At 43.6% G+C, this 13,620-nt stretch overlaps 1 protein-coding gene and 1 pseudogene across 1 annotated transcript; both read right to left on the bottom strand.

Annotated features, from left to right (window-relative positions):
• Positions 1-4,663: 4,663 nt before the first annotated feature.
• Positions 4,664-8,558, bottom strand: LOC136533821 (uncharacterized). The gene is made up of 6 exons (XM_066526339.1): positions 8,366-8,558; positions 7,495-7,596; positions 6,989-7,411; positions 6,831-6,916; positions 5,067-5,418; positions 4,664-4,953 (listed from the first exon to the last, which is right to left on the bottom strand). The coding sequence occupies exons 2-6, from the start codon at positions 7,550-7,552 to the stop codon at positions 4,799-4,801; spliced, it is 1,074 nt and encodes a 357-aa protein (XP_066382436.1). The 5' UTR covers positions 7,553-7,596; positions 8,366-8,558; the 3' UTR covers positions 4,664-4,798.
• Positions 8,559-9,990: 1,432 nt separating this feature from the next.
• LOC136533820 (probable manganese-transporting ATPase PDR2) lies at positions 9,991-13,463 on the bottom strand (annotated as a pseudogene).
• Between the last annotated feature and the right edge of the window lie 157 nt (positions 13,464-13,620).

Raw genomic sequence — 13,620 nt, 5'->3', positions numbered from 1 at the left:
AGGCAACAGAGACACACGAGTTAGACAGGTTTAGGTCGTCAGTATGACGTAATACCCTACTCCTGTGGTCTATTGGTTTGTATTAGCTATCGTATGATATTGCGTGTGTTTAGAGGGAGTCCCTGCCCACCTTATATAGTCCGGGGAGCAGGGTTATAAGTCAGTTAGATCTGAGAGATAACCGGAAAGTAATAACTGATTATGGGAATCTTGGGATCATACATATCATAACAGATCTCATAGTATCTTTGGGATATCTTCCAGATGTATTGCAGAAGGCGCCGACCAGAGTCGTGCCCCGCAAGGCTTCATCTTATGGGCTGGGCCGCCCCTAAGGGCGTAGCCCATGTGGTCTGCCGTGGATACCGGGGGCCATACCCCCACAGCTAGTCCCCAAGCCTGATAGTAGATGACGTAGTTACGTGGTGCCAGGGTCAGAAAGTAGAAGACCAGCCGAGTAGGCAGCCAGTCCCCGGGCGTAGCCACGAGATGAGAACAAACACATTTACCGCAAGGTGAAGTGTGCCGACTTAGTCCCCGAGCCTGCTGGAAGATGAAGAATGAATCTTGTAGCAGGGTCAAAGAAAAAGAAGTCTGAAAGCTTACTGGCGTCGTCTGACATGCGCGTATCAAGACCCTAGACGTGCTGCCCAAGATCAGCACCCTGATCCGAACAGCATAGAGCAGCTTGATAGCACACCGACGAGACATAGCAAGATCCGACCACCAAGGGAGCACCGAGGAGTCCCCGACATTGCTGGTGATGACCGAGCACCGAGGAGTCCCCGGCGTCACTGGCGATGACCGAGCACCGAGGAGCGAGGAGTCCTCGGCATCGCTGGCGATGATCAAGCACCGAGGAGCGAGGAGTCCCCGGCGTCGCTAGTGATGTCCGAGCACCGAGGAGCGAGGAGTCCCTGGCGTCGCTGGCGATGACCGAGCACTGAGGAGCGAGGAGTCCCCGGCGTCGCTAGTGATGTCTGAGCATAGAGGAGCGATGAGTCCCTGGCGTCGCTAGCGATGACCGAGCACCGAGGAGCGAGGAGTCCCCGGTGTCACGGTGATGTCCGAGCACCCAGGAGCGAGGAGTCCCGACGTCGCTGGCGATGACCAAGCACCGAGGAGCGAGGAGTCCCCGACGTCGCTGGCGATGACCGAGCACTGAGGAGTGAGGAGTCTCTGGCATCGCTGGTGATGTCCGAGCATCGAGGAGCGAGGAGTCCCCAGCGTTGCTGGCGATGCCTGAGCACTGAGGAGTCCCCTGGCGTAGGCGGCGATGTCCGAGCATCGAGGAGTCCCTGGCGAAGCTGGCGATGTCTGAGCACCGAGAAGTCCCCAGCGAAGCTAGCGAGGTCCGAGCACCGAGGAGCGAGGAGTCCCCGACGTCGCTGGCGATGACCGAGCATCGAGGAGTCCCCGGCATAGGCGGCGATGTTCGAGCACCGAGGAGTCCCAGGTGAAGCTGGCGAGGTCCGAGCACCGAGGAGTCCCTAGCGTAGCTGGCGACATCCGTGCGGTGAAGTGTGCCCACTTACTCCTCGAGCACGAAGAAACCGAGCGTCGAGAAGTCCTTGGCGTAGCTGGCGATGAAGCACGAGCGACAAACAGTCTGGTCAACTAGTCGGCGACGAAGTGAGCATTGAGTAGAAGCGACCGGCGAACAGTCCGATCAACTGGTCGGCGATGGAGTCGATGATCCTAGCGGTCTGACCAGTTGATCGGTGGTAAAGTTCGAGCACCAGGTGATCCGATCACCTGGACAATGATCCTGCAATACAAATTTGTAGAACGGGTAGTATATGATGTACAAATATATGAACTACGGAGAAAAATCAGCAATGGCGATGAAATAGCGTAAGTAGCTCGACGATTAGTTGGTGTGAAGATGTATTTAATATAAACTGCCCGAACAGTTAGTGTATAGCTGAGTCTCCAGCCCTAGCTAGCCTGTTAACCATAACGCAGAGCGCAGAGCCCGTGCACGTGTAGGAGGAACAAGCGTCGCTAAGGAGCCGCTGCCGACCACCCATAACGCAGAGGGCAGACGCTCGTGCACGTGTAGGGAGGAGCCGGAGACAGGGCCATCTCTGGAGGCGTCTGAGCATCAACAGGACTGTTCGGGGGTTCGAAAAATCGTTTGGAGAGCAAACATGGAGAAAACAGTTCGGAGAAACATTGCGGAGATATATGGAGACCGGAGAATATTTAAAAGAATATTAAAGCGTGACTTAGCTTTAGACAGAATGTCTGGTCAGCGACGTATGGTGCTATCTGGTCGGCGAGAGGATGGACGTCTTCAACCTTGTCGGCGAATCTGCCCCTCAGGGCATGTTGGTAAGCGGCAGCGGCGTTGGTGAACCCGAAGGGTAGAGCCGCAACTCCTGGAGTTTTCCGAGCAGCCTCTGATAGATCTGATCGATTGATACGATCAGATCGTCGTTGTTGATCTGTCTCCTCTGGTAGTGAGGAAACAGGCGGCGAGTCGTTGATGAAGGCGACCTCGGAAGTGGTTCCAAGATCGGATCTGCTGTTGCAGGCGCGGGGGTGGTCGACGCAGAAAAACGATCTGCACCGGCTCGAGGAGCTCTCCGACTCCATCAGCGTTGATGACCCACGAGATGGATCCGACCGTGAAGATCTGGCCGGGCTACGGAAGGGACGAAGAGCCTGCGAAAAAAGCTATCTTGTTCGACAAGGAAACAACACGCACAACCCCTACCTGGTGCGCCAACTGTCGATAGAATATCGTCGGCAGTCCTCCGAGGGGTATCCCACGAAGGTAGATTGATCGGCAGAGGAGCGTGAGATCAAGAACAAGAAGGCAACAGAGACACACGAGTTAGACAGGTTCAGGCCGTTAGTACGACGTAATACCCTACTCCTATGGTCTGTTGGTTTGTATTAGCTATTGTATGATATTGCGTGTGTTTGGAGGGGTTCTCTGCCCGCCTTTTATAGTCCGGAGAGCAGGGTTACAAGTCGGTTAGATCTGAGAGATAACCGGAAAGTAATAATTGATTACAAGAATCTTGTGATCATACATATCCTAACAGATTTCGTAGTATCTTTGGGATATCTTCCAGATGTCTTGCGGAAGGCGCCGACCAGAGTCGTGCCCCGCAAGGCTTCGTCTTGTGGGCTGGGCCGCCCCTAAGGGCGCAGCCCATGTGGTCTGCTGTGGATACCGAGGCCATACCCCACATCCCCGCTTCGCGTAAAACGGTTAACCAAAGGTTATTTCGCGTTCTTGGCCTGGCTATTTAAGCTGGTTCGATGAACTCAGAATTCACGATATGATACTAAACTTCTAGTTGCAAAGCTGGTTCGACGAACTCAGAATTCACGGTACGTACTAAACTTTTGGCCATACAGTAGTGGTCGTAGATACAGTAATCATCGCTACAGTAACCTAGATTCGGCCCAGCCCAGTTCGTCGTTATAGTTACACTAGCTCAACCCTACCACAATTGGGCCCTTTGGGTCTCACAATGTTCACCCATCTATGTTCAGTCATCGACTCTTAGAGACAGGCTGTGGGTGCCTGTATTCGTATATGTATATAAGAGCTTGTTTCAGGAAAAAAAAATAACGGAATCCCATGGATGCTCCAGTTCATTTTATAGCCTGTGGGTTCCAGAGGCGTGGCAGTAGCATTTAGAAAGAGGTGCTCGAGTGTTGTGGAGCCGGTCGAGGGCAGTGGTGGACTTTCGGGCCAAATCACGTAGCTCCTCCGTTCTCACGTACTCCTAAACGCGTACGCTCGTTGCGGTTGGGGTCCTCCTGCTGTTTGTGTTTGGCTTTGGTCGTCCGCATGATGATATGCCCAGTGGATGACTCACGAAGAGCAATATGAATCTGATCCAAATGGGTCTCCAGTATTTCTTTGCCCCCCCGGCTTCACAATCCCTCACTCCAAATGGATGCCTGTTTGATACAAGCGATAATTACTAGCTAGCTGAAATTTAGTTAAAATTAGCTCTAGTGCATCTAAACAGGAGTGCTAATATATATGCTAATTTTTTTGTCTAGTGTTCAACTAGTTGTTAGTCAATTAGCTAGCCAACCATAATTAATTTAGATTAATTTTTAGCCTCAATTAGTAATTAGCCAATTAACCATGTGTATCCAAACAAACCATATGAATATGTCCATGTGTAGTACATGATCTGCAAAGAAATACTCTTATGGCCTATTTGGGGGCTAATTGTTAACTAGCTAATTTTTAGCTTAAATTAGCTCTAGTTTATCTAAACAGGTGGGGCTAATTTTTTAGCAAAATCTTCTAGTTGTTAGCCAACTAGATAGCCAACTACAGATAATTTAAATTAATTTTTAGCCCTAACTTGATGTACATTCAAACTGTTCTTTAGGCTTAGTCTTGTTGCACCATGACTAGATACGACCCAGCAATTACGAGGTCAAATTTCTTTCATGTGCAACCGCAATAACACGGACAGATAACTAATCGATATTTTACTTTTTAAAAAAAAATATAACCTCCAAAAGGCTAGTAAAAAACGTTGCTCTGAACTGCAAAAGCTTAGCATAACTAATCTGAACTTTCTATTGTGCATCCACGGATACTCATGCAATCATTAGCTTATTCAGTAGCTGATTCAGGACATCAACCAGACAATATCATTTGAGGAGATGTTTCAGGAGAGCAGCTTTCAGCTCAAACTACATAGGTTGCTATAGAATAAGAAACATATACCATCATACTATATAGATTGCTACAGAACAAGCAGCATAAACGATAGCACAAGCAGAGCTTTCAGTTTCGGTGGGCATAGATTCTTCAGTTTGCTCCAATATCTGGAATCACTGGCTCATCTTTCAGCTCAAACTTAACAGGATTGTTGTCCAGAAATGGGTAGTCGTCAAGCTCCAGAAATGGGTAGTCGTGAAGCTCATCATCAGTAGGAGAATCTTCAACCAGCTGTGCTTTGTCACCTGCATGTGAAAGTGTATGTTACATGCAAGTAAACTGAAACATTTTGAAGAGAAGAAGAAACCATGTGCTTACTGAAGAAACCAAAGAGGAATCACAATACTTAGATTCTTACGTTTGTCTTCCACGTCCTTATCCAGCTTCTGAGGATCATTTCCTGTTAATTGAGTGCCTTCCGACACATCATTAGCCCATTCATGACACTTTTTGGTCTCTTCAACAGTGAATATTTTCACTGGGTTCTTCACAGCTTCATGGTTGCGCAGAGCAGGCCTCCCTTTGACGGTGTTAGACAAATCCTGAAGAGCCTTTCGTTCTTGAAGCTTAGGCTTCAGTAATGGCTTCAGTGGTTTGGCCCTTGGTGCATCATCCCTCTTGCCTGAAGTAGAGAGACGCCAAGTGATGTCTGGAAGAATCTCTGGTTCCAGCTCCAGCTCTTTCGATTCTTCAGAAAACTTGGGAACCTCCTAAATCATAAAGAGACAGATTATAGCACATTTTTGGTTTAATGATGAGATGAGAAAAATGGAGAAGTCAAGAAATGGTGTTTTGTGGAATATTATGCTTCCACTTATGTTGATTACTTGCTTAAAAGTTACGAATTCAAATATATCAGATAGCGTATAAACAAATGGAGCTATATACAGCAGGAATAAATCAAATGATGTATACAGAAGTTTAAACTTTAAACAGTAACTGATCATTTTGTATGTGTCAACACAACCACAAAAATACACTCAAGACACAGATTTTTTCACCATTGGTCATAAAAGACTACAAAAAAAGGTAAAGAAACATAATAGAACTAGTGCGACAAGTGTTTTAATGCTCTTAGAGAAAGAAAATAAACCAGAAATGTTGTTGACATGTGACATGATTATAGACAAAATTGAACTTCTATTGGTAGCTATCACTATATCAGCGCGGACATTAAGCTAAATGTACAGGGCAACATTTAGAGAAAACAGCCCAGGACCCCAAAAAACAAACTTATACCAACTTTAGTAGATACTAGCAGCACTGTTATACCAAATGAAAAGTAAGATGTGCAGGACTGCTTCTTCTGATGTCACAAGATATTGTTAGGTGACATAAAATGAAAAACCTAAACCGGGACAAGATGTCCATATCTTGTGATGCAATACATATCCATAGATAAGCAGTATCCTTTAGTACTACTACTGGCAACGAAAAAAATTCCAACATCTAGAAACAGGGGTAATTATATTCAAAGACACTTTACATTTCAGAATATGCTTCTTGATAAACAAATGCTGCAAGTGCCCATTTCTGAATCTCACAAGCTATCTTGTCAAAATAATTATTACCGGCAACAATACCAAGCTTGTCAGTCCATAGCAATATATAACCTTACATGACAAAAGACATGATATAGTTCATGCTAGACATGGATGAACCATCAAAATTAAGCTCTTCTAATCAATTTATCAACCAACTTCAGCTAGCAGAAGTGTGGAACAAGTGAAATTTATCGCCACAAGTTCCTCTTCCTTGCTTATGGCTACCGGAACATACTAGGACAAAGTATTAAATAACACACTATGTTGGCACTGGAAAGCTACGTGATAAATGATTTTACTGGCTAACCTATAATTCTAGCCGTCTAAGAACCATTGTATATCTGTATCACTTAGGTGAACTAAGCAACCAAATAGCAAGAAGATATACTTTTCCAATTTCCTATTTAAGAACAATAAGTTTTGTTTGCCTGGTTTGAATTTGCACGTCATGGTCATATAGAAACAGACATTACTATTTCAAAAGTAATACGATTTATCGTCTAAATCTCTGGTAAAGTACTTGGACCTTACAGACACCCTGAATTAATTGTGAAATACTGTACTGTTGGGTCACATACCGCAGCCGGAAACATCACAGGATCAAATACCTCATGTGACCAGCCATGCAATGCTGATATAACTTTCGCCACTTTCTTCTTGATACCTATATCAAATGCATGATTAGCCCACGTATTAAAGAAACAAAAAATAGCAATTGTCAGACTTTTACTCTTACGTTTGTCTAGCGCATCTTTATCCAACTTCTGAGAATCATTTCCAGTGAAGTGAGTGCCCTCAATCCCATCCTTAGCCCATTCATGACACCTTTTGGTCTCTTCATCATCAGCAAAAATATTCACTGGATTCTTAATTGCTCCATGGCTACGCAGAGCAGACTTCTCTTTCAGGATGGACCTCTCATTGCGGGTGTTAGACACATCCTGAAGAGGATGCCTCTCTTTCAGGATGGACCTCTCTTTGAGGTTGTTAGACACATCGTGAAGTGCAGGCCTTTCTTTCAAGGTGGAGCTCTCTTTGATGGTGGATCTGTTCTTTAAAGCAGTGCCTTTATGAATGTTAGACACATCCTGAAGAGCCTTCCTCTCAGGTTTTGCTGATGATTTGAGTGGTTTGGCACTTGGTGCATCAACCCTGTTTTCTGAACATGTGGATCAAACAAGTTGGTTATATGTTTCATAAGCTTCCTAGTCACAAAACAGTTTCCAGGGAAAACAATCTCACCTTTATGTATCTGCATGTTCTCATCAAGCAAAACAGCTGCTGCAGCTGGCAAAGCCATGACCGGACAGAAAGGTATCTTTCTCTACCTCGATGAAAACCTGACTGGAGTTCAATTGATTGGTAAGGGGGAGATACTCAGAATATAGAAATACTAAACAACAACTTCCCTACACTATTAAGATATACAGAAACTGAAAACGATTTCGAAATGTGCTAAGCAGATGCTAATTTAAGACAGACTGAACATTTCAACCGAATTAACTAACGGGAAAAGCACAACTGCTGCAGACTGCATTACGTCTTACAGAGATAGATTCTGAAATTTGATGTAGCAAAAGTATACAGCTGGTGGCAGAGCAATCTAACACAGACTATATAATAGCACTTCTCATGGGGAAGCCTTAAGGGTTATCATCAAAGCGCTTGGACCAGCGGTAGCCTCTGGTCTAGATTAGTTGAAACTCTAGCCCAAGAACATCAAAACGCACATCTCGTCTAGAAAAATCAGGCAATATCGGACTGAAACTTTACATAAACAGCCTATAACAAACTAACAACGGAAGGATTTCCTTTTGGCTTCCCTGTCATAGCATTAGACGATACAGGACGCGACTAGAATCCTTCAGCAAAACAAGAGGGTTGAAATCTTAGGCGCAAGAAACGAGATAAATGGACGGAATATCTACCACGTGGCAAAAGTGAATAAGGGTGAACAGAACCCCCAAACGAGGCATCCCATCCCTAGAGCGCGCGATTACATGAAGAACAGGACGGGACATTCGATTTGGTTGCGCACATCATAGCAAGGGGACGGCGAAACGAAATCAGTGCAAAGTCGAATCGATGCAAGCCAAGAAGCGGTAGGGTTTACCCGCGCAGGAGAGAAGTCAATCGGCCCGTTGTATCTCAACTCAACTCCGCCCCGGGACGCAGCAGCAACGAGGACGCGGACAGCGGACTGGAAGAGAAGGGACGACCGCTCGGCGGCGGTTGCGCTCGCTGTTTTGCCAGGTATCGATCGGCACGCGCGGGAGTTGTGGCGTTACCGGCGGCCCGGCGGTACCTCGGAGGATTTGGGGGCGGGCGGCGAGAGAGAAAAGACGAAGAAAAGGGAAGGCAACGGTCGGATTTTGGGTCGGTTGAATGTTTGTCTACGGACCCATAAGGCGGCAAGGCCTTTTAAACTCCGTCGCAGACCAGCCCAACGGTGAATCCGTTCAGTCTGTTTCGACCAGCGCTGAGCCCACTTCCCAGGCCCATGGAAAGCATTTGCTATGGTCGTGCGGAAGGACCTGTAGAGCCTTCCTGGCACGTCAGATCTGGGTTCAAGTTTTTGTTAGAATGAATATTTTAGAATTTAACGAAGTTACGCTTACAGGAAATATTCTCGTTGATAGCAAGACATCTATGATAACTTTGGCCCTGTTCGGCTTACCCTATATTCGACTTGTTCGGCTTCTTTTTTCAGGCGGAACAGTGTTTTTCTCTCACAACAATTCAGCCGGAACAATGTTTTTCAGCTAGTTTCAGCCAAGTTTCAGACCAGCGAACGGGGGCCTTTGTCAATATTAAGGATTTGCCGACCCAGTTTTCGAAGAAACTCATAAAGATAGGTTTACATACGTATTGTGCATGCGTGCGTTGTGAGCGTCTGTAGTTTAAAAAAAATTGCTATGGTCGGTTAGGTTGTGTGTAAATATTATTTTTCTTGGCAATCATTTCGTTTTATGTCATGCTTATTAATATAGCTGGTTTTACTTTTCTGTTATTGTCACCATCAATCATCAATCCCTTAAACCGAAGAGAATACTGAAGAACGGACATATGGATTCCCTGAAACAGACCATAACAGTCGATCGAGCGCAGTGATTATTTAAGCATGATCAGAAGCTTCTTTGTAGTCTGTACTCTTACCAAGGTTAATCTGTACTGGATCAAGTTATCGATCAAAGCTTTCACTAAATTATACTAGTATATTTGCCCATGCTAACGCTACATGAAACCAAAAGATGTTTTTTTTCTATAAAAAAAGAGAGGGAAATAACAATAAACACAAAATTCTATGAAACCGGATATTTTATCCTTTATCTAAAAAAACTATTGCGATGTACACTGAAACGGATCTTCATCGACACAACCCAGAAATTTTAGTTTTCGACATCGATATCACCTCAAAAGGGCTACTAAGATCATTGCGCATTTATAACAGTAAAAGAATGAAAGCCTAGCATAGCTTATGTATTTTGCATTGCACTCCCTTCGTCCCTAATTATCAACTTTCTTAAAAACTTCTCAAGTTTGACCAAATTTATATAATAAAATAATAATGTTTATGATACCAAATAAATATAATTAGATTCTTCATTCTTTATTAATTATATTATTATAGTATACCTATTTGATGTCATCAATTTTTGTAATTTTCTTTATATAATTTTGATCAAACTTGAGATACTTTGACTATGCAAGAAAGTTAGAATAACTTATAATTTGGAATTGAGAGAATACATCAACCTATATTCATGCCATCTAATATCAACCGATATTCATGCCATCTAATATCAGCTTACATATGGTAACTGAAAATTTTAATAATCATGACAAGTATGTGAAGTGCCGACCCTGTATCCTATCATTTAGGGCCTACACTCCCAAAATTCCCCTAGGCTACAGATTAGATTGCAATTATGCCAAAACATGATCAGTATGTACTGCCAAGTAACCAATGGGCAGCAAAGGGTAAAGAATAAAGTGCAGACAGCAAAAATGATTCTAATCTCGCTTTTTCTCCAAGTTTGCAACTGCCTGTTTCTGGCGCTTCTCCCACGCAGGCATCTTTCCTGGGAATATCCATCGCAGAAGCCGCTCCCATCCGTAGCAACCACAAAACATTAGAATAGCCCACAACATCAATTTGCCACGCATTCCCTCAGGCAAGGGTTCAAGCTTCATGTAGTCATTCAAATCCCTGAACATATCTGATGTGATCACTGTGAAGAAAGCAACCGCTCCATACAACGCATACTTGAAGGGCTTGTTCTCAGATATGCTCTGATTAAATGGGTGGCCCATGTAGTTTACAGCAAAGGTTGCCACCTGGATCATCATGTTCACCATGTATGAAACTGTATTCACAAGGTTTGGATGGAAGTCTGAGTCGGGCTCAATGCATTCCTCTGGCATATGCTTTGATGCTTCATTGACAGCTGTGATGAGGAAGAATATGTGCATGGCGAACTGGCCAAGAATGGAGAGCAGAACGTATGCACAGAATATGTTAGGGTGAGGCCGCTCTGCAGACAGTGTTTTGAAGTGGCCGAGCATGGGAGATGAAGAGGAAGAAGGCTGCAGTAAAGACACCAATGATTGTAGCCTGAACATCGCCCAGTTTGACACCATCCAAGTACATGACACTGAGAACGTAAGCCGTTGCAAGGCAATTGAGCCCAAGAATCTTGAACATTTGAAGTGTAGTGACTAGCGTGCTTCTCCCCTGACGGATGATGTCAACAGTAGGGGCAACAGAGGCATGCTTTGCTGTGAAAGGTGAAGCCATAGAAGCATCACCAAGCTTAACAATTGGTGCTGAACGGCCATCACTTTCATCATTCATTTCATCCAACATTTTCTGCAGCTTTTCTCGCTGCCCTCTCAGCAGCAGTCATGGGGCGGCTACTCGATGCTTTAGCAGAACTATTAGCTGCTGGAATCACTTGTGATGATGCTTCATTAGCAGGCTTCTGTTTTTTCAATTTCCCAGATTTATTTTCAGCTTTGGATTTTGAGTCGACTTTCTGAACTGGTTGAGCATTCAAAAGAGCTATGCCAACATGTGCCTGAAATTTTTTAAAAGATCATGAATGAATGGCAAAAACAATGATATGATAAGGTAGTTAACAAGAGTCCTATATTTCAGTAAACAAATTCAAAGTGTCAGTAGAAAAATAACAGGCCTAATAAAAGCAATGTAGAATTTGCCTGAGGTCAGAAATTTTAAAATTATTATCATTCAAGTGGTTCACTATCACCATATTACAGTTATGACTTATCATCAAACAGGTAATGAAAAGAACAAACACCAGGGCCAATATTGGTCAATTTGCATATCAGTATTCAGTAGCATGGACCTCTGCCACTCACAGTTACTGGCTCAAACTTCTTCCATATGTGCCATACTTCTAGCATAAGTATAAGCCACCTCTTAAGAGAGTGTAAAGAATGTCCAATTACATTCTGTTATATTACATAACAGGTAAGAAGTATTACCATGATGCCCTCAACTAATAAAACAAGAAACATGAATATAAGGCACCAATTGTAGCGAAAAATCTCTACACAATCAGTGTCAGTAAACACTTCCAGGATCAATGCAATAATTGTCATGGTAACAAATAATATGCCTGTGTGCAATAAGGTCGTAGAAACCAGAATAATAGAGTAGTTTTCTATGTAAATTGAGCAAAACTAAGTGGGATACAGGACAGGTAATCACCTGCTTCAGTGCACCAACATCATTGGTTCCATCTCCACACATCAGTGTCACCCTCCCAACACTTTTGAATGTAGTCAGTACAAGTTCTTTTTGTTCTGGAGCAACACGTGAAAAAACCTAAAAGAATGACAATTAAAACTATAATAACCGCTAAGCATACAAATGAAAGCTTTCATATTTTGTACAGGGGAGGTAATCTGTTCACACATATACCTTCACATAAGGGATAACCTGGAGAACAGCCTCAGTACTTTGTAGCATTTCAAAACAGTCCCCATTAATACAAAGGTCATGAGATTCTGATAACACTGCAACCTCCACAGCACTGCAAAACAACATATACACAATATCAACTCAAAAGGACACAAACAAGCCACAAACTGTATGTGATAACAATGCCAGAAGAGATGCTAAACAACAGACTTAATATATCAACACTAAGTCTGAGAGATTAACAAGAGAAAAGAAATTGTATTATTTGTTAACTTGAGGAAATGCTTGTAATAATAATCATTTTTCCTGGACAAATGGGACACAATTATAATCTTTATAAAAATTTAGTCTCATAAAACAAGCAACATAATATTTGTTGCGAAGAGAGAGATCACCCCTCCCGCCCCGCCCCCTCCCCCTTCGCCCCACCCCCCCCCCCGCCCCCCCCCTCCTGATTTCTTCCCCCCCCCACCCACCCTCCCCCCTCCCCCCTGCCTCTCAACTCATCCCCTCCCCCCTTCGCCTACTCTCAGTCTCTCCACTGGAACAGGGTAAAGATTTGCCAGGCAAGAAAACAAGGTGAGCTCAACACAAAAGAATCAGCAAAGATACAAGCACTGTATATAGACAGTTACCTGTATGGAGCTCTATCAGTTTCATCTGGCGAAACCCACTCAAAACCACCAGTCTTTATCTGTGTCAAGATCAAAACAGGTTTGGAAGATATATGTACTTGGCTAGCAACATGGCAGGCAGTCAACGCTTGGTCTCCAGTGATCATGACCTAATAACACCAGCAAGCCAATAAGCACATTAGTCAAACAAAACAGAAATAGCATTACAAATTTTCAAGGTTGCTGCTACGAGTACACTAGCATGTCTGCTAGCCTTGGGCAATGTACTTGTATATGTATCACATTACTGGCACGAAAACAAGTTTCCGGCACAGCTGAATTTATTACCAATAATAAATGGTTACAAGATAAATAGGAGGATATACCAAGTCATGGGAAGATTGTCCCAGTTCTTGTAAGACAGCACCAGAGTCGCTCCTTATAGGACAGTTGAAGACCTGAATCCACCAATCCAACACAGCCACAGAATTAAGATAAACATGTCATCCAACGTAACTACAATAATTTTGAGGAAAAAAAAAAGATGCATAAGAGGAAGATTACATACCGCAAAACCAGCAAATGTTAGGTCGCTCTCTACTTGATCCCTTTCCAAACTTCTAGCTTCACTAACCTGTTATTTAAACACCAAGAGGTCAAACAAATCTAACCTGATACACTTTTCATAGAAAAACAAACAAAAAGATATGAAAAAAATGCAATAGCTGTAAAATTCGAAGGATAATAAGTTAAATGTATGCAGATAATAAACTCTGTTTGAAAGTTTAAATAAATAAGTTAATGAAA

The sequence above is a fragment of the Miscanthus floridulus genome, unplaced genomic scaffold, assembly GCF_019320115.1.
Source record: "Miscanthus floridulus cultivar M001 unplaced genomic scaffold, ASM1932011v1 os_1235, whole genome shotgun sequence".
Taxonomy (NCBI): Eukaryota; Viridiplantae; Streptophyta; class Magnoliopsida; order Poales; family Poaceae; genus Miscanthus; species Miscanthus floridulus.
The sequence above is the reverse complement of the archived record's forward strand: the minus strand, read 5'-3'. Positions and strand labels throughout refer to the sequence as shown.

Excerpts from the sequence above, each read along its gene's own strand:
- LOC136533821 (XM_066526339.1), bottom strand. The coding sequence starts at position 7,552 with ATGGCTTTGCCAGCTGCAGCAGCTGTTTTGCTTGATGAGAACATGCAG. Across the intron at positions 6,917-6,988 it reads TAAAGATGCGCTAGACAAAC|GTATCAAGAAGAAAGTGGCG; the intron begins GTAAGAGTAAAA and ends CATTTGATATAG. Across the intron at positions 4,954-5,066 it reads TAAGGACGTGGAAGACAAAC|GTGACAAAGCACAGCTGGTT; the intron begins GTAAGAATCTAA and ends TTTCACATGCAG.